This window comes from Accipiter gentilis, chromosome 32 (genome assembly GCF_929443795.1).
Source record: "Accipiter gentilis chromosome 32, bAccGen1.1, whole genome shotgun sequence".
Classification (NCBI taxonomy): Eukaryota; Metazoa; Chordata; class Aves; order Accipitriformes; family Accipitridae; genus Astur; species Astur gentilis.
Genome location: NC_064911.1, coordinates 12929742 through 12949289, shown reverse-complemented (window position 1 = coordinate 12949289; position 19548 = coordinate 12929742). Strand labels below are relative to the sequence as shown.

General features: G+C 41.6%; 1 protein-coding gene across 2 annotated transcripts in view; it reads right to left on the bottom strand.

Moving 5' to 3' along the window:
• Nucleotides 1–3749: 3749 nt before the first annotated feature.
• SRPX (sushi repeat containing protein X-linked) overlaps nt 3750–19548 on the bottom strand; it is a 49559-nt gene continuing 33760 nt past the window's right edge. For both annotated transcript variants that reach the window (XM_049835361.1, XM_049835362.1), the window contains 7 exons: nt 19066–19242; nt 12703–12829; nt 10622–10743; nt 8574–8753; nt 7974–8107; nt 6526–6647; nt 3750–4291 (listed from right to left, as the gene is read on the bottom strand). In XM_049835361.1, coding sequence (XP_049691318.1) covers nt 4111–4291; nt 6526–6647; nt 7974–8107; nt 8574–8753; nt 10622–10743; nt 12703–12829; nt 19066–19242 — 1043 coding nt within the window. In that variant the 3' untranslated portion in view covers nt 3750–4110. The remainder of the gene's footprint in view (nt 4292–6525; nt 6648–7973; nt 8108–8573; nt 8754–10621; nt 10744–12702; nt 12830–19065; nt 19243–19548) is intronic.

Here is a 19548-nt window from a genome sequence, read left to right as displayed (position 1 = left end):
TCCTCCCCTTCTCTTTGAGGTGATAGATGCCAAGTTCTCCTTGAGAATTGGAAGCATGGGCCAACCCTAATTACTGAGGTTCAGGCCATGGTTACTTTCTGGGTGTATGGGTGGCAGTGGGAGATGATGGCGGTAACTAGGTATGCGCTAGCACATTCTGCATGGACGCTGGCTTTGCCATCTGTTGCCCTTGAATTTACAGAGCGTGCAGCGGCTGGATCACTGCGTGGAAGAGGCCAGAGAAATGCGTGGGCTGTCCACCGCTGCCAGAGTCCTCCCTGGCTCCTGTAGCCCAGCCAGCCTTGCTGCTCTCTGCCTTCCAGCGTCTCCTAGTGTTTTCCCACTCTTCCCTTCGTGGAGCTGCCACAAAACCATCCTCCAGCCACAGACGGGGAAAGAGAAACGGGCAGCAGCTACACGGCCGAGAGGAGCCGTGCCATCTCCCGACGGCGCGAAGCGTTCGCCCCCTTTTCCCTTTCTGCGGATGTACAACGCGAACAGAGTAAGGTGAGTGGCTGGAGGTGATCTAGCGCTGAGATTGCACAGCCTAAGCTCCATTATTTCACCACCTCAATTTAAAAAGTGGGTTGCAATCGTAAGAGTATTTAAATGTACTTCAGGTTCCTTTTTAGCCTCTGTGTTTTCATTAATTATGTTAGGCGGTCTGACTCATGCTCTTATGTAAGTAGTGAGCTGTAACGAAGCTGCGTGCTGTAATCATTTAGCGCAGAGCTGTAAGGGTCATTGGTGTTTTCGTTAAAGCGTAACGCTTTCTGTCCCAGAGGGGATGGTTTGAACTTCAGGAATAGGGATGTGCAACTTTAAATCTAGTCTCTCCTCTGATGGCAGGGGTTGTTCTCGTCAAATTAGGTGGATTCTTGGGTAGGATTTGGGGAAAAATCAGGCCATTTTTTGTGCTGATGAGAAATTGCTGCTTCCCACAATTATCCCACTAGTTTTGTTTGCAAAAGATGTTGCATGACAGAAACATGAACTCTTTTCTGGTCTAAAATGATTGAAGTCTTTGGTTCATATTCAAAATTGAAAAGTATCTCCAGATTGATGTAGGAACCTCCAGCCTGTGGCTGTATCCACACACTGTGATCTGTCACATCTTCTGCAATGAATAGCCTGGAGGTGGGAGTGGAAAGGGCAAAATTCATGGCAGGTCTTGCTCCTTGGAAACAGCCTTTAATCCTCCCAACTAAAACTCATGTTTTAAACGGGATTTGCGTTTTGACAGCAGTGGTAGGATTAGAACTATGGCAAGAGCAGCCACGTTGGTAGTACAACAAAGATTCCAGCCTGCATGATTTTGAGGGAGCTGAATTTTCTGTTAGATGTTTTTTTGTTTGTTTTTTTTTTTAAAAAAAAGTGCACTAGTGTAGATGCTGTACCTTGTTTACGCAGTGTTATTTTTCTGGGACCTGAAGTCTACAGGATGAATATTTGGAATATATTTGAATATTTGGAGTTTATTTGAATATATAAATGCTGGACTGAAGCCAGGAATACTAAGTCCCTTTTTCAAACACTCCTTTCCCAGAAGGCCAATCTGCCACATCCCTGCATAGCATACGTGCAGGCTGATTTGACTCCAAAACAGAGGTGGCACATGATGTTTTTCACTCTTCCCCACAAAAAAGTACAACAGAAGATGCCAGAAACATTTTATTACTAATCAAGAACAGCTTTTCTTAATCACCAGATTTTAATAGATGTTCTGTGTAGAACTATAACTAGTAATCCAATCACTCATGCACTCTCCTCCACTTAATTCAATTTCCTGTAACAGCGGAGTGATTGCAATCGCTTTTCTGATTGTAGCAATTGTAAAGACCTGCTCTGGTTCACTCAGTCATGAAAAATGACTGGATGCACTGATTCTGTACCTAAATCAAAATGGAGCAGCTGCAGATTGGAATTGCAGCAATATAGTAGAAAAATCAGACCCATTAGAGATTTTTAATTTTTTTTTTTTTTTTTATTTTAAATCATTGGAAATCATTCATGTGCTTTTTCAATGAGGAAAGTGAGGAGAAAAAAAAACCTGCCTACCTGCACATTCATGCTATAAGCATACGTATGCCAAAGAACCTGAGCCAGAGAAGTGTGGCCACAGCAGCATGTATGTGCATGTGTCCTCAGGTTCTCTGTTCCACATGTGACACTTAAGGCATAAAGCAATTTGGTGTGCCCAGCCACATCTAGTTTTCTTAACCACTGGTGTTAGGCAGCAGAGGAAAAGCAACTTGGAGTACAGCCGTGTCCATCAGCACGCTGGCTCTTATCCGCCTTGCTCGTTTATAGTGGGTCCAGGACTTACTTTGGGTTTGGTTTGGTCAGGTCTGGAACAGAAAAGCTATTTCTGTGATTTTTGTCACCAATCCTGTCCTTGCATCTTACTTCTAGGGGTAACGCTCAGAAAGCTCAGTCCGGGCTTCCTCGCCCTCCTGTTGCTCATCCTTGCAAACCTGGCACCACCACCACGTGTATCCAGATCTTCCTTGCCTTTGGCAGCAGCACTGCAGGGATTCATCACCGTGGCTGTGCCATGCTTTTGTACCTACTCTGGTGAGTTCGGTAACAGTCTCCTGACGCTCTCGGAAGCAGACCATCCTGTCCAGAAGACTGGAGCTACCACCACCCACCCACTCCTTGGTGCTGTTGTGCTTTAGTCCACAGTTAGCCTTTGCTAGCTAGTGTCAGGGCTGACTGCCCTCTCTTCACATTTATTCCCTCATTAATTAATTCACTTGCAGGAACAACCTTTTTAAAAGAGATTTTTCTAATTCCAGGGGGTGTGAGAGACTGAACTCTGGTAAGGATTGCTTTAAACATGCTATTAAACTGTTCCTTTACTGACACCAGAGTGTAAAATTAAACAATCTACCTTACAGTCAAAGACAAACAAGCATTTGCCTGAAAAAACAGGGCTGTGCTCTTGAGCAGCAAGAATGAACAGCAAGACCGGGGAGTGCTGCTTTTCAGGCATGTCAAATTATGCATCATATCCTGTAAACAAGTATCCAAAGCTGTAACTCACAATTTTCACTCCTTTGATGCTCATATTCTTCATGGACCATGTATATTCTTTGCAGTGGATGGGCAAGACTGTGGGGTACAGTAACACAATAAAAAAATCTGTCCTTTTTTGATTGCCTCCTAACACTTTTTATTAAGCAGGGAATGTTTTTGTTAATTTGTGAGTGATGACTTGCAAACAAATATTTTCACAGATCTGGAAATGACAAAACTTTGATGATGCTTCCCTGGGGGTGATGCTTCTCTGCCATCAAATCAACAGCCTGGTTTGTCTCCAAGATGAAGAGGGGAAAGAAATCTGCTGCTCCGAGTCTGTTGGACATGAAAAGCCAGAAGCAGGAGCATACCAGGTAAGAGCGTATTTTTCTATCAAGCATTGCAGTATGTGGCCTCTAGTAATTACTGCCCATCTTCTATACTGCTCACTGTTCCTTTATTATATTCCTTCTGGCAATGATTTCCATACCTCTATTAGCTGTTTTTTCCTCCATGCTGCTGAAAACAGGTTTGCGTTCGGCCTATGCTTTGTGTCTGTGATCGACCGTGTTATTAGTGGAACTGAAAGACACTGCTCGCTTGCTTGTACACTTTCAATCTGAGGCTATCTCTGTTATAATCATTTGCAGAGAGGTATTTTGATCCAACTTTTGAATTAATCGATAAAAGTTTATCTCCAAAAGGAATTTTAGACAACTATCTGTTTGCAAAACAATATTTTATTAATAAAAAGACTTGTAAACAGTAAGAAAGGAACCCCAATTTTACACTGAATGAAAAATCCAAAATAAACTCCCAGAAATGTGCCTCAGTTCTTCACTCTCTGTACAAGAAATTCCATTGGGTAGTAATCCTACATACACATTTATCTAAAGATGGCTGAAAGTACAAAAAAGCATCATGCATACTTCTATGCAAAGTAGCTACACAGCCGGACAGACTTTAAAAATAGACACAAAAAATCTGTACATCAGTGATTAAAAAAGCCATGCTTTTGTGTAGCACCAAGGGGAGAATTATGTGGATTAAAAAAAATTCACTGACAACTGCGGGCCCTGCGATCCTGAATTAGGGACATGACTGGCCAATTTCTGCTTGCAGTTTCATCTCTTCTTTTCTCAAGGGAAAATTGTCAATAAGTGCAAAGAGCTCAGCTGGCGTTGCTGGGAAAGGATAACGTTCCTTGTCCATTCCATGCTTGTCCATTACCACGATGTTGAAATTGTAATGGGGGATCCTCAGCAGCAGCCTGCAAAATAAGGAATGTGTTTTGTTAAAGCCTGTCATCTACTGCCTGGGCACTTCAAACTAATAAATGGCAGAACCAGCCCATTGGATCTAAGCAGGGGAAGGCAGGGATGGTCAGAGGGGGCTATACAGGCTCCGCTTTGTTTTCTTCTCAGACCTCTGACTGTTAGTATAGCATGTGTCATTCCCTATTGCTATCACAAGAGAAAAAAAAAAAGGTAAGACAAAAGTACTATAATCATTGCCCAATGAAAACCACCGCAATGGAGCTAGAGTTACAAGTAGACTATTCCCTTTCTTGGCTGCCACATGGTATAAAACCACAATGAGAAAAAGCAGGACAAAACTATTGGAATCAGTTTTCATTGCTTCCTAATAATAACCATCTACCTGGTGGTAACTCCAATTTAGGAGAACAAAAGCCACTGGTAATCATGGCAGAATCCTTTCCTTCCAAGTGGTAAAACAGGTCATTTGAGCTCCTCTGGATGTGTGACAGGTGTAACAAAAGTACATCCTTGGTACTCTTTTCATCTTTTGCTTGAAGGAGTTAATGAACCAGAAGATCCTTAGACATGCAGTCCATCAACACCACTGGTGTGGGGAAAATAAATTCAGGCAGACATGACAGAATGGTGTCAGGACAGGAAAGCTGCCATGAAGAAGAGGGTCGGGGGAGGGATGTTGGTAAGGTGCGAAGCATCAAAATTGACCTTCCTCAGCCTTCTAACAAGTTTGAGTGCTCTAGGTGGCTTCTTGTTGCAGTTAGGGAGCTTGGCTATTAAATTAAAACTAAAATAAATTTGAAGCTAAGCTATGGTGATAGGAAACCTACCTTCCTCTTGTACCTCATCTCACCTAAGAAAAAATGCTTACCTTCTACAAATCCAAATACTAACTTCTGAGATTTCCAAAGTTTTAACTAGAATACCTGTGCTCATTAGTTTACTGAATGTCAGTTTTGGACAGCATCTTTATTCAAGATGTTTAAGGGTGTGTTTCATTTTGATTTAAGTGCCTTCCAGAACTAGAATGCTGTAATTCACACACTGCAGTAACAACAGAGAAAAAAAAAAATCAAATGGAAAACTAACTAACTTTTACTGAGCGCATGGCAGGTCATAGTATACCAATTTCTGAAATGTAACCCCATTTAAGGTTGGGGAGGGTGGGGGTGGCAGGGGCAGGGAATAAGGTGTTACCAGAGCTGCAAGAAAACCCATTTCAACTTTAGTAAAAGTACTTTTACTTTTTTGAATAAAAGAGAAAGCTCTTTGTGCTCTCTTTTTCCTTTTATAGAGAACAAATGTTTTTATATTTTGCAATCCAAAAAAACCTCTCCAACTTGTCAGCATTTTTTATTGTCCCTAGTTGAAACTCGCTCCATTTCCTCAGGCATATCACAGAAGATGTTGCCTAAAACACTCCTGGACTTTTTTCCTAAATAACTACTACTTTCCCTGCCAATGAGGCCTCCTGGCCCTAGGAAATGCTGGCACTTGAAGTCTCCCTTTCAAGTGAAAACCAACCCCCTGCCACTCTCAACCCAAGTTAGAACAGTTTAGGCACCTCAGTAAAACTGTTGTAGTCAGGCTGGGGAGGCTGAGATAATTTCCCCTTTGAAATCCTGCCCATATCATTTCTACATGTGGGACTTCAAAGAGCAACCACTGCTTCCCCTTCTAGCCTGGCCACAGCCACCAGCAGCGCTGCAGAGATGAGCTGTTGCTGCCATTTGGGGCTGCACTGGCAGCCTCTCCAAGGCCGTCCTTGCAAAGTGATTGCAGCCTGTCGTGACTGCATCTGACCAACTCCAGCACAAATACAGACATACTTGAAGTGTTTTCAGTGGCAGCACCCAAAAATATAGACCTATAACACGATCAAAGGGATACACAGGGACTTCACACAAATTCAGAACTTCACTCACTTTGAGCAAAAGGTCAAGGAAGACATGGCACTTGAAAGAGTGGCATAGACTTCAGCTTGTTTCAACAAGCTGAAGTCTATGCTTTTAATTTCATAATTACCAAATGCCCACAAATTTACAGTAGCTATTGCACAGAGAGCAAGCAAATTAATCCTAAAACTTACTCATCCGTGTCTGCCTTCCAGCATCTTGCTATGTACGTTAGAGTAGAATATGTCTACTTAGAGAGTGAGATGCAGGGAATCAAAAGTAATACATCATTTATGCTAAGGTGCAAACACAACAGTAGAGAGAGCTTACTTTACCTGAGTTGCAGGGCAAGTGATGGGGGCAGCAGCTTTACACCTATTCTTCCTATCTGTGCTGGGAAGACACCAACCAATTCAACTACAGTAACATGTCGGAGGTCTAAACCACACTGTGCTGGCTGGAAGGGTTAAAAGAAGAAAGAGGTGTGTTAGTTATCAGTGAGAGAACAGGAGGTTGATTTGAGCATGCAGCAAGTGTTCATAAAGAGTCCAGTCTTCTTATGTTAGTGAGATGGTTTAAACTGAAATGAGAGCATACTTTGAAAAGTCTCTAATTCTCACTGCGAAGAACTACAGCCTCATGACTCCAGGGGATGTTAAATGATGGATTCTTAACTACGCTAAGAAAAACAACACACAGGGACCACCTAGGAGAAATATAAACTTGGCTTTGTAATGACATGAAAAGATGCCAGGGTATTAAGCATTGTGCCACTAATCTAATTCGGCAATCAAAGCAAGGTATGTGAAATGGGAGTCAACTGCAGAAAGTTTTCTTTCATGCCAACTTGTTTGACCACTGTCAAGCAGTGGGAAAAGTACTATAGCCATTAAATTTAGTATTTTAAACTATTTCATTTTGATCAATATATTGAATTTTCTTGCCAAGTTAATCTAATGGGGGAAAAGAAAAAAAAAATTTTTTAATACAACTGTAACTTAAGCCAGCAGTTAAAAACATCATCATGCCCATAACCCAATGACTATTCATACTGAATTTTGCTACAGTTGTGAGAAAAGAAACAAGATAGATAGAAGCACTTGCTGCTGTGAAAGAATACAGGACTGACTCCTTTCCCTTAGAACACAGATACATTTCTGAGATACATCCCTAAGTCTAGGAAGAACCTAGAAAGAGCATCACATTTACAACACATAAGGACAATTACCAAGTTTTCTGGGTTTTTTGAGCAAAATACCCCACTGCTATCTCTAGCACTCTGGATGATTTCTATGCTGGGTCTCCAGTCCTTTGTTTGCTGGTGCACTGGTTATTGCTGAAGCTATTCACACTTCCTTGCATCATAGTTACAGTCTGTAAGCCTGCTTTGCATGAACTGCAACCACTGAAGTTCCGGATGGTTTGGGTTTTTTTCAGCTTCTTAAGGAGCTGAGTTAGGGTATGATTATTGAGCACAAGTTAAATTAATTTGGGGAGGATGGAAGAGGGCCAGAACTGCTTGGGATTCAGCGACTGGTCAGTCAGAGGCAGCGCAATCCAGAAGGGAGCTGAATTAAGAGACTGGGGAGATGTTTAAACTGAAACCCAGGTAAAAAGGATTAATCTAGAGCCACTACTGCTTCAGCCAGATCCTCCAATGGCTGCAATATGACAGCTGAAGTTTGTGGATTTATATTAAACAGTGGAGCTTTTCCTCTTGTGTCTGTCTTTAAAAATAAATAAAAAAAAATAGTTGCGGTCCCCCACCCCGAACTGTTTTTACCTGCAGCATCCCCAACTGCATCCTGTAGAAGAAGTTGGCTGCAGTAGGGGTTGAAATAATTAGCAGTCTCCGCTTCTCATAAAATTGATCCAGAAGTGCAGCTGCAGTCCTCACATTCACATTAATATTCATGGCTAGAATTAAATTTAAAACAAAAGTTATAGAGCATACTGAAAACAGATCCATTTCTAAAAGCACAAACTGTTAGACAGCAGAAGCACAGGAACAAGAGAATAATAATAAAGAAGATAGGGGTGAAATACTGGCCTCACTGAAGCCAACAATTTTATCTTAAGCTGTTTTGGCTTGCAAGATGGATTGACTCCAGAATGTGAAGTTTTGTACAGAGCCTTGGGATAAAACATGCTATAAGTTATGAGGTACCATTATCATCCTAGGAAAGAACAGCCAAAGGTGGCAAAGACTTCAGCTGTAAGTGCAAATTGGCAGAGGAGACAAAGATGTTTGCTAGGTTTCTTACCTCTAGGGCATTAAAGTTTGCAGCTGTATTCCACCTCACACCCCCTTCCCAAATTCTCACTGCCACAAGAACCATTGCTCTGGCAGCCCTTCTGGTAAAGTGGTGAAATACTCACTTACGTGCACAGGTTGGCTCCACTCCCGACCACCCCAAATTGTACTGGCATACTCTAGCTGGGCTTCCTTGCAGCTCGTAGCCACCAATGCAGGAGAACTCACATGTAGCACCATAGTTATTTCCATCACCTGAACACTTGATGTAGCCATTATCTGGGGCATTTAATTTCACACAGCGCCTGACTTTAAGCAAGAGGCAAAGAAAAAAAAAAAAAAAGACAAGGCATGAATCACCCTGTTTGTTACAGGGTAGCATGGCCAGTGGAATACCAATATGGAAGACATTTTTCTGATTGCTTTCTGTATTGTTAGATTTGTGTTTAGACTTAAAAACCCCAACCAATCAACCAAAAAAAACCCCCTCTTAACTCATACAAGCTGTCAGAGAAGGAGACCGGCCTGGCTGAACAGACAGCTTTGCCTAGAACCCCAGAGGGAAAAAAAAAAGAAGAAAAAAAAAAAAAAAAAAAAAGAGTTTTTGACCTTTGGAAGAAGGGGCAGGCAACCCAGGAGAACAACAAGGATGTTGTGAGGTTATGCACGGAGAAAATTAGAAGGGCCAAAGCTCTCAAAGAACTTAATCCAGCTACTGCCATAAAAAACAATAAAAAAGGTTTCTATAAATACATCAGCAACAAAAGGAGGGCTAAGGAGAATCCCCATCCTTTATCGGATGCAGGGGGAAACATAGCAACAAAGGTTGTGGTACTTAATGACTTCTTTGCCTCAGTCTTTAATAGCAAGACCACTTGTTCTCTGGGTACCCAGCCCCCTCAGCCAGAAGACGGGGACAGGGAGCAGAATAAAGCCCCATAATCCAAGAGGAAATGGTTAGTGACCTGCTACACCACTTAGACACACAGACCCAGGGGTGCTGGTTGACAGCCAGCTGAATATGAGCCAGCAGTGTGCCCAGGTGGCCAAGAAGGCCAATGGCATCCTGGCCTGTATCAGAAATAGTGTGGCCAGCAGGAGCAGGGAGGTGATTGTCCCCCCCTGTACTTGGCACTGGTGAGGCCGCACCTCGAGTGCTGTGTTCCGTTTTGGGCCCCTCACTACAGGAAAGACACTGAGGTGCTGGAGCGTGTCCAGAGAAGGGCAACCAAGTTGGTGAGGAGCCTGGAGCACAAGTCTTGTGAGGAGCAGTTGAGGGAACTGGGGTCGTTTAGTTTGGAGAAAAGGAGGCTGAGGGGAGACCTTATCGCTCTCTACAACTACCTGAAAGGAGGTTGTAGTGAGGTGGGGTTCCGTCTCTTCTTCCAAGTAACAAGCAACAGGACAAGAGGAAATGGCCTCAAGTTGCACCAGGGGGGGTTTACATTGGGTATTAGGAAAAATCTCTTCACAGAAAGGGTTGTTAAGCATTGGAATAGGCTCCCCAGGGAAGTGGTTGAGTCACCATCCCTGGAGGTATTTAAAAGACATGTAGACATGGTGCTTAGGGACGTGGTTTAGTGGTGGACTTGGCATTGCTAGGTTAACAGTTGGACTTGATGATCTTAAAGGTCTTTTTCAACCTAAATGATTCTATGATTCTGTATGTAAACTGAAATGATACAGATGTATAGGTATATGCATGTGACTGTGGTGTCATGGTGACAAAAGGTCATGGAGCACAAAGAGAGCTGAAGCTGAAACCTACAGGTTTCACCTCTGTATATTCAAATCCAGGTTTCGAGATCTGGACTTGTGAAAGGGCAGCCCTGCTTGACAGATGTGAGTCACAGCTGAAAAAACTCCTTTGCATACTTGTTTCAGCAGCTCACAAGCTAAGTATCAGGGAGAAGCCAGCAGGAGGGAAGGAGTGCGGAGCTGGAGGCAGGACAGATCAATGAAGCTCTTCCCTGATGTGTGGAGTAGAGGCTGCAGGCCACCCTGCTGCAGGCCTGGCCCCCTTGTCTCAAGCAAGACAGCGTTCTCCCTTTCAGCATCAACATACAGTTTATATACACATACATATGCAGACAAATATAGAAATGAGGACATTTCTCAAACTGCCTACCGATGCAAATCAGTGACTGTATTTATATAGGATAAAACATCACTCTTACCTCTGACTTTAACAAGAAATTTGCAAGTGCCTTTGTTTTCAGCTCTGTCATACACGGTATATTGGATTTTGTGGTCGCCTTCTGGAAAATGTGACCCTGGTGGCAGGCCTTTCAAAATAACACTAAAAAAAAAAAGAAAAAAAAAAAAAGAGAAAATGGGACAGGCATTCGTAAATTCACCAGCATTTTCCTACTGACAATGCTGTAAAAGCCTGAATAGTGAAGGCTGTGGCATGCTAAGACTGTCTGCCTGCATTACGTGACTCAAGACTGAGAGTAAGCAAAGGAAGAAGCTGGGCAGCAGAGACCACAGTATTTAAACTTGTTACCAACAGCCCACCCTGGAGTCATACAAAAGGGTCCCACCCTGCTGACACAAGGGAGGCAGACCAGGCAGGGCCTGCTTTCTTCCTATAAGGCAATCCATAGTGTAGCCAAGCATCATGTCATGCCCAAAGGAACTTGAGCTTCCTTTTCCTTACATAAAGAAAAAAATCAAGCTTGATCCTCCCTCTTTTTGTATTGTCAGGGCTGCAGTATAACCCAGAGCTGGCAGAGTGCAAGAAAACTTCCAGCCTCTTACAATGGGGACATACCCCCTCTGAGTGCTCTGCACTGCTCCTGTGACTATACTAATATAGAAAAATGGAATAGAAAGCAAGATCTATTGTCACATCAGAAGGGCATAGTGATCCACAGCAGTGTTTTCACTTGGAACTTGTTCCTATCCTGCAAATGTGTCAGGAGAATTCAGATGTACTAAACGTATCCTCGGTACTGAAGAAGTGAGGTTGAGCAGTGTTTCATGTAATGGGAAAGCTTACATACTCACGGGACTGCAGGACCCAGTGCATTTAAGGAAAGCACTGTACACCCTATAAAACATCACAGTTTAGCAAGATTTTATAAAAACAGATGTATTGAATAGCTTCCACAGATTCAACAGATAGCCTCTTCAGAGCTGGGAACAGTTACTCATATGACAAAGTCTACATGGGTATTCGCCATATTTTGCTTGCCAGACATTATTTCATCAAAAAGACTTTGGAATTTCTTTATTCTGACACTTTTCAAAGTTTTTATTTTATCAGGCTTAATTTTTTTATGCTGTTAATTGCCATAGAATTATCACATTAGACCTTAACAGCAGTATTGTTTTTAATTGTGTAATTAATTCTTTTTTGTTATTATTTAAAATGTAACAATAAAAGGGCAATGTCACTGTGTCTTTCAACAGCTTTTTTGTATTCACATAAGACTGTAAACATCTTTAAGCTTACAACTTTGAGATTTTAAGCTTAACCAGTCCGCTAATACCAAGATGTAACTTGCTTAATGAAAAAAAACAGATTTTCTATACTCTTTCCATTACAGTAATCTAGACAGACTGCCATAAATCCTGCACAATAAAGATAGGAAAATCAGAGACAGTAGTAGCATCACAAGCGCACCTTGCTCTTCCGGAAAGTGTGAATGTGAAACCATAAAAATTGACAAGGAAATTTGGAAGAAAGTAATAAGTTTAAATCCTATGTTTAAAGCTCCCTAAGTTTCAAATGAGAGGCATTACTTTACAAGTAACTGCAGAACACTGTGACATCAGTACTCAGCACTACTTCAGGAAGAAGCCTAAAGATGATTGCAGATATTGTTTTGTGACACAATTTGCCTTGTGTTTTTTTTAAGACAGTCAAAATTGTCTCTGCTACTACCTCCAGTGCACTATTGTCTTTTCATTGTTATGTATAAAAGGTAACTTGCTGTAAGAAAACTTGTGGTATGTGAGAAGAGACCCACAGAGCAGCTCTGTAAAGTTTCACAGGTGCAGTCAAAATGCTATTGTCATTTATTCCATCAGCTCCAAAATAACCACAACAATCTGCTACCCCTCTGCATGCCAGGTCCTGAATGATTCAAGTTTTCAATTTTTAATTTTTCAATTCTTTACATGTGAGAGCTGTAAATAAACATCTTGGATGAACTAAGGGGAAGGAGTATCTGGCCACCCTCATGAAGTGAATTACTAACCAAGCACCCCAGGAATAAAAAGAAGAGACAAACATTTACAGATTTGCACCTACTCTGTCAGAATCCCGTCAGCAGTGTCTCGTCCCTCCGGGGTGTCCCAGAACACTTTGGCTGTCAACTTGTTGGGCTCCGCAGTTTTCTCCTTCACACTTGGGCACTGGATTCTTGGAGGTTCAGTATCTGTTGAAATAAACATCACAGAAATGGGCACATGTGCATGTGTTATAGCTATGCATTTTCTTCACAGCTCTTGCCCTGTTAGCATAATTCAGGACCACCTTCAGCTGGCCTCCTCAACACTGGAGCTGGCCCAGCCAAAGCAGGTAGAGCCTGTACTTCTCACATTTTTGTGAGCAAGAGATGACAATCACAACCCACACCCCCTAATGTAAAAAACTAATTAAAAAGTAGTTATTGTAACTTTCTTTATCTAGTCCCCAGTTAAAAAGCAATGTCTACAAATTGACTGTATTTAGCTTTGAACTCTAAGAAAGAATACCCAAGATTGTACCTGAGGAGCCTGACCCTTCTGTTTATCTGCTCTGCCTCTCTTTGTTCATCTGTGCAGTAGATATTGTGATTAAGAACATTTGTAAAGCACACTGAACACAAATCTCTCTCTATGATAACTTTGCATGTTATTGTTAAATTCTTGATTATTTTTCCTGCAGCAATAGCAAAAAGAAACAACGGGAGACTAAGGCAATTTTCATTTTGCAGGGAATTGCTGCTCCATTTGATTTTTTTCAAGTAATTCTTACAATAATGCCTTACAGGTAATACAAAACAAAAGTAGACCAGGTAAGTTTTGAAAGCCTGTTTAACAGCTAGCAGAATACTGTGACTATTATTCAGGAGTAAAGGAACAGTGGCGATGATAAAAGACCCTGATGGAGGACAAAGGCACAGCTACTCATCTCCAGCTGCTTCCGTTGCCAGTCCTGCCAGCATAGCAGAAATATATGGGCGACCCAAGTCCAAACACCATCACAATCATTAATTAAAAAAAAAAAATTAAAAAAATCTTTAATAGCTTAGTCTCAAGTTTTTTTAGACTTCATTTTGCGTATAACCTAAGCAATGGTAAAGCCGTAAAGTCATATACCAGCTTTAAAAATCAACACAGAGACAGGATTGCTCTTTACCTGCAAATAGAAAACAATCCTTAAGTGCTGCTTAAAATTTAAAGGGTGGCAGGCCTTGTCTTTTCATTTCAGGGCAGACACAAAAAGTATAATCTGGATTTCTTTCAAAAAAAAAAAAAACAAAACCCCAGCAATGAGAAAAGGTTTAGGTCTTTATAAAGCATCAAATATACAAAATAATTTCATAGACCTTCATGTTCTACAAGCAACACACAATGTTTTCTACCAGTATAACTAGGGCAAGGGCAGCCCTGCTACAACCCCTTCAAACTTTTAATGGTATTCCGAGGACCTGAGACTCTTGAAAACTGGCTTATCTCTATTTCTTCTGTAAGAGTTTTCTTCCAACCCCAAGCACTGCAGCTTTGAGGGGCACTTCCATAGGAAGAGATCCTGTCTTAATTTTGCATGGGAGGGAGCGGGGGAGGCACAGGCAAGTAAGTGTGGTACTGAAGTTATTCAGAAAACATCAAGAATATGGCAAACTGCCTTACACAAATGCTTATTTTTGTGGGTTGTTTTTGCAAATAAACTATGAAAAAAATGTATGTATCTTCCTATAGTATTGGGAGAATAACAGTTGTTTTCTTTGTAGATCTTACTAGAAGGTGAAGCTAGCAAGACTGGGTTCCTGCTGCAGGGAGCGGAGCAATCACAAATGAACAGCAGAATCCTATAAACAGCTTTTGAAACTTCCTGTGCTTTACAAGAACACCCTTCACTAAAGGTACATAAGGCAGTTACTTCTTTATGGCTTCTTTAACTTTTTCACTTTTTTGAGTTCTTTGACTCCTCCTTCTTTCATCTGCTGCAGTACACAGGCAAGCAGGATTTTCGAGCATCCACTCTGGCTGTAGGAAGCACTTTGTCTCCCTTCCTTGTGTTCCTTACTCACTCCCTTTTTTTTTTGGAGTATCTTCCTATTATATGTGGAAACCCTCTCACACCACAGCCAGTGAGAGCTCTGCCCTCCTTTACAAAACTACATTGCTCTCAATAACCCCCCAGCACAGCTGAATTAGGGTAGGAAATAACCCAGTCTCACCAAGGCTGCTTCTGGCTCTGGTTTACTGTGGCGACAGCTCACCACTGTGCTATGGACAGTATACATTTATTCCAGCATGACATTTATTTAACGACAGAATGGCATTTAAAGACCCAGTGTTTTAAGCACTTAATTAATCAGAAAGCTCATTATGCTACTTAGCACAGAGAAGACTGGCTGGTATGAACCAGCTTGGATTTCCACATCATAAAGACAAACAATATGGTTACTGTGGGAACCAACGCACTGAGCACCCAGAAGCCAGGCAGCCTTTTTTAGCTGGACTTAAAAATTCCCGGAAAGGATATTTTCTTTGGTCATTTCAGCTGCCTCCTAGCATTCAACAGGCACTAAATGAATCCCACCAGAAAACCTCTGCTTTGCAACAGACCAAGAGAAAGCAGCTGTCTACCAAAGAGGCTCTTTAACTGCAGTGGCCACTGGGATGTGTTAAACCAAACAGAGCTCAGCTCTTTTTCCTCCTGCCCTTTCTACAAAGTTGCAGCCAATCTATAGCATATTAAGCACCTTGGCCACAGCTTGTCAGAAGGAAGACAGGTCTTAAAAACCCCCAATCCATTTAAATGCAGATAAGGTGACCAGAGAACATGCAGGCAAATGCACAAGTGACAAAACTGAAACACAACCCCCCAAAAAACCTTCAATAAAACGTATGATGTGAGCAAGGTGCCCACCTGCAGGTCAGAAAACTAAACTGGTTCCAAAACAAACCCCAACAGAGGAACCCAAAAGATTGCTGACTGCTGGGGAGGTTTTATCAGAGGGAAAAATCGTCCTGTAAGTGCCGGATGATTGTCAGACTCTCTCACTTAGGTGTTCTGGGCAGAGTTGGAGCCAGGACACGCTGCAAGGTGTCTGAGCCCCTACGGCTAGTCTTACGCTTTTACTACAGTGTCACTGCTGAAAAACCAACGAAAAGCCAAGCAGACTTATTTAAGCTGTTTAGCAGGGCTATGTATTAAATGGGTGAATCTCGCCTGCAAGGTTTAAATCACAGGCAGGGAAACAGAGTTTTCATAAAAAATTTGGCACTGTTCAGCCACATTCTTGTAAGTTGTCGCTCTCCTCGGCAGCGGCAACTGGTACTCTGGCTCCATGCGGTGAAGTGGCATTGCAGACATGGCATCAGGAGGTCAGCAGTGGAATACCGAATTTTAAAGCAGCCTTTTGAACTTTGTGGAGAAAAATGTGAAGTTTTCAAATAAGTTTTAGGTTTATTATTATTTTTTTAAAACATATTTCTGGGACTGGCCATATTAACAATTTCAACAAAGTTTAAAGAGCTTGTTAACTGACTTTCTCATAGTTTAACGGTTTACGTTTATTTGCTTGTGAATTTCGGATGAAAAGAGGAAAGACACAGAGGGATGGTACTGACTGCCCACTGCTTGCTTATTCCACATGGTAAATGGTCTGCTGATATATAAACATACTATTACTGATTGTTGATGACATTAAACAAGGCTGGAAGTTAATTCAAAACATTAGTCTGTGTCAAAAGCATGAAGAGATGAAGAGACTGGAAATCATAAAAGGGGGAATGAAAAACATTGTCCTGCTCTCCCCAACCCCCTCCACAAGGCATTGCTCTGTATTTCAAAACATCCATTATCAGGGCCTGTATAATTAATGACTCAGAGTGCAAAGCTCGTTTCAGACATCCGTAGTTGGAAGCTGTTAGTTAACTACTTAGGGTAAGACTGTATTGATGTGACAAAAGGATGACTTAGCACAGTGATAGGCATTTACCACAACATCTGTTATACAATCAGCAGGAAAATGAAATCTTTATAGAAGAAAAGGTGGTGACATTTTTCTATCTTCTAGAGGAAAATACCTATTTCAATCTATGTTACACTGCATTAAGGATATAGTGGAAATATTATCCAAGTCAATATTGGCATTTTTAGCTAACTGATAACCAAAAGCAGCTGTATGTTGATTTTTTTTTCATCAGAAGTTATTTCAGCAACATGAAAGCTATCCTTCCTCTTACAGGAGGGGAACAGGGGACAGACAGTCTGTTGTGTTAGGACAGAATACTCACTGTCTGTAAGGGCTTCTGTAACTATGACTGCTAAAACATACCTAATTTTCTTTAACTGAAGAAAAAGCAACACATTTTTTTCCCCCCTTTTAATGTATATCTGTTTCAGCAATAATGTTAGCCTTATGCCTTTCCTACATGGATCTTCATTATTGCACTGTGAACCCCACATAGTTTTGTGCAAAAATGCTAAGGAGTGCAACTGCAGTACAAAAGGATAGAGGAAAGCCCCTTGTTTTCAAGAGGATTATAAATTCAGGTCTGTAGTAATTTTGCCATACTTGATGCCAATAGTTGTGGTGTCCCTGGGCCACTTCCCTACCTATTCGCAACAGCACGAACTTTACCAGCTCATGCCTATGATCATAAATAACATCCCTACTGTGCACAGTGCAACTAACTACTTACATGCTAAAGTAAGAAATAAACCAGCCTCTTTGCCTTTGTATTTCATTGCTCCCCCCACCTTAATTTTACTACTCAGCTGAAAGTGAGCTGTTCAGCCAGTTCTCTCCCAGCCACTGGTAAGCTTTTGTAGGCTGCAGTTCACCAATGACTTTTCTGTAACTACTGAATTACAGTAAGGGATATGTTGTCAACTGCAAACTGCATTATACTGTTAGTATCATGTCTGGTCACAAAAAAAAAAATCTCTATCCTACCTATCAAGAGGTCAAAACATAACCTTATTAAAAAGTTTGCTAACTGCACAACTCACTATTTGCATATAGAAACTATGTGCACGCAAGGTTTGAAGGGGTCTTCTCCATGCTATGTGGTATTGCCAGAACTTAAATAATAGTATTATTTTTACTGGGTTACTCAGGACTTGCAATCATACCCTATGCAGCAAATATCTGCATTTTTGGAATAAAAAGTGTTGGTGCTAACTTAGCCTCTTTTTTGCTTAAGACATTCTTGCTTACTCTACTCTGCAAGACAGCATCCTCTGTAATAAGCACTCCATTGCTGCAAACAGATGAGGTTCTGAAATTGCCAGGAAATACAGAGGACAATATTTTATCATTCCCAAACTTAAAAGGGTTTGTTTTTCTTCCTCTGCCCACACCACTGAGAAGGACAAGGCTTGTTTTTGTCAATAAAAACAAAAGACACCACAAACAGTCTAGACCCAAGCAGCACGCTCATTTCTACATTTGCACAACACCAAGTAACAGGAAACCTGAACAAAATCCTATGAATGTCAGGCCACAGTGGAGAGACTCCAAAGCCATTTGCCAACCTAACTGATCCACAGGCATTTTGAGGAAAACAGAGTTATCATACACAGAAAACACTGAGCACAAATACTCTACCACCCACAAGCTTAAATTAAATTACTGGTAACCAATTCAGATGGTCAAAAAATACTTTCCTTTGTGGGTGGCTGCTGAACCTTTTATCAGAGACTTCCCAGAAACAAGAGCAGCAGCTGAGACTTCACTATCTGCTGAAATCTCATTAGTATGAAGGAAAGTTAAATCTCAGTATTTGTTTCTCTCTCTTTTGATTTATGTATATAAAACCAATTATTCCAGCTGAGGTTCCCATGAGACCACTATGTAATGAAAATTGCTGGCATAACTAATGTGAACTAGGCTGAAATTTAGTTTAGCTCACTGCAACCATGCTGGTAACTACAGTCCATTCATATTCTGGGATATATTTGGAAACCACGACCCCAAGAAAGAACAGCAACAGGGGAGGTCAGACAAAGGGTTTGGTTTCAAACCTGTTTTATCATTAAGTTGCAGAAAGCAGGACAGGCTCCAGCACAGAGAACATGCTAGAACAGCAGCATAGTCACCAACGAGTCACCCAGGAGATCAGCAAAGGCTGTTATAAGCATTGTAAAGCACTGACTATTTACACCAGCCTCATCTTTATTAAAGTGATAATGCTTGGACCTGATGGCGTGTGTGTGTGTGTAAGGAAGACGTTCACTTGGGACTGAAAGTACAGAAAGTATACCAAGTGACAGAGAGCACTTTGTATCCCTTGGAAAACTGTCCTCTGCTTCCTCAAAAGGGACAGTTGCTTTTCCCCCCACAGAAACTGGATAAAAGAGCATTTTTTTAATCCATTTGGAGGACTCGGGCACCAGCAAGTACCACAAGATATAGACCTTTCCAGGATGCAGACTAACCATCCTACTTACCAACGCAGGATGCTGGCCGGCCACTCCAAACTTTGTTGTCCATGCACGTTACTATACGGTCACCTTTCAGCTGGTATCCCGGTGAACAGTAGTACTCGCACCTTGAGCCAAAGTAGGCCCCATCTAAACACTTGAAGCCCCCGTTGGTCGGCATGGACAGGGTGGGGCAGCGCTTTTCTGGAATAGAAAATAAAGATTTCTGGAAACCTGTTATCCCCCTGTAGAGTAATGTGAATGTGGGGTATTACACAGAAATAAGAATGCAGCTAGCAAACGACAAGTGGGAGAAAGTCATGTTCCACACGAGGCTTTTCACACTGTTCTTATTAGCTGCGTTTCAAATTTAACTTTACAAACACAGTGGCCTAATGCAATATTTATATGAGAAAAAGATGACAAGTACCTATTCCTCTCTTTTCAGAAAGTGTTTACAGCAAGAGCCCACTTAGACATCCAATACAAATTGTGTCAGCTTACAAAATC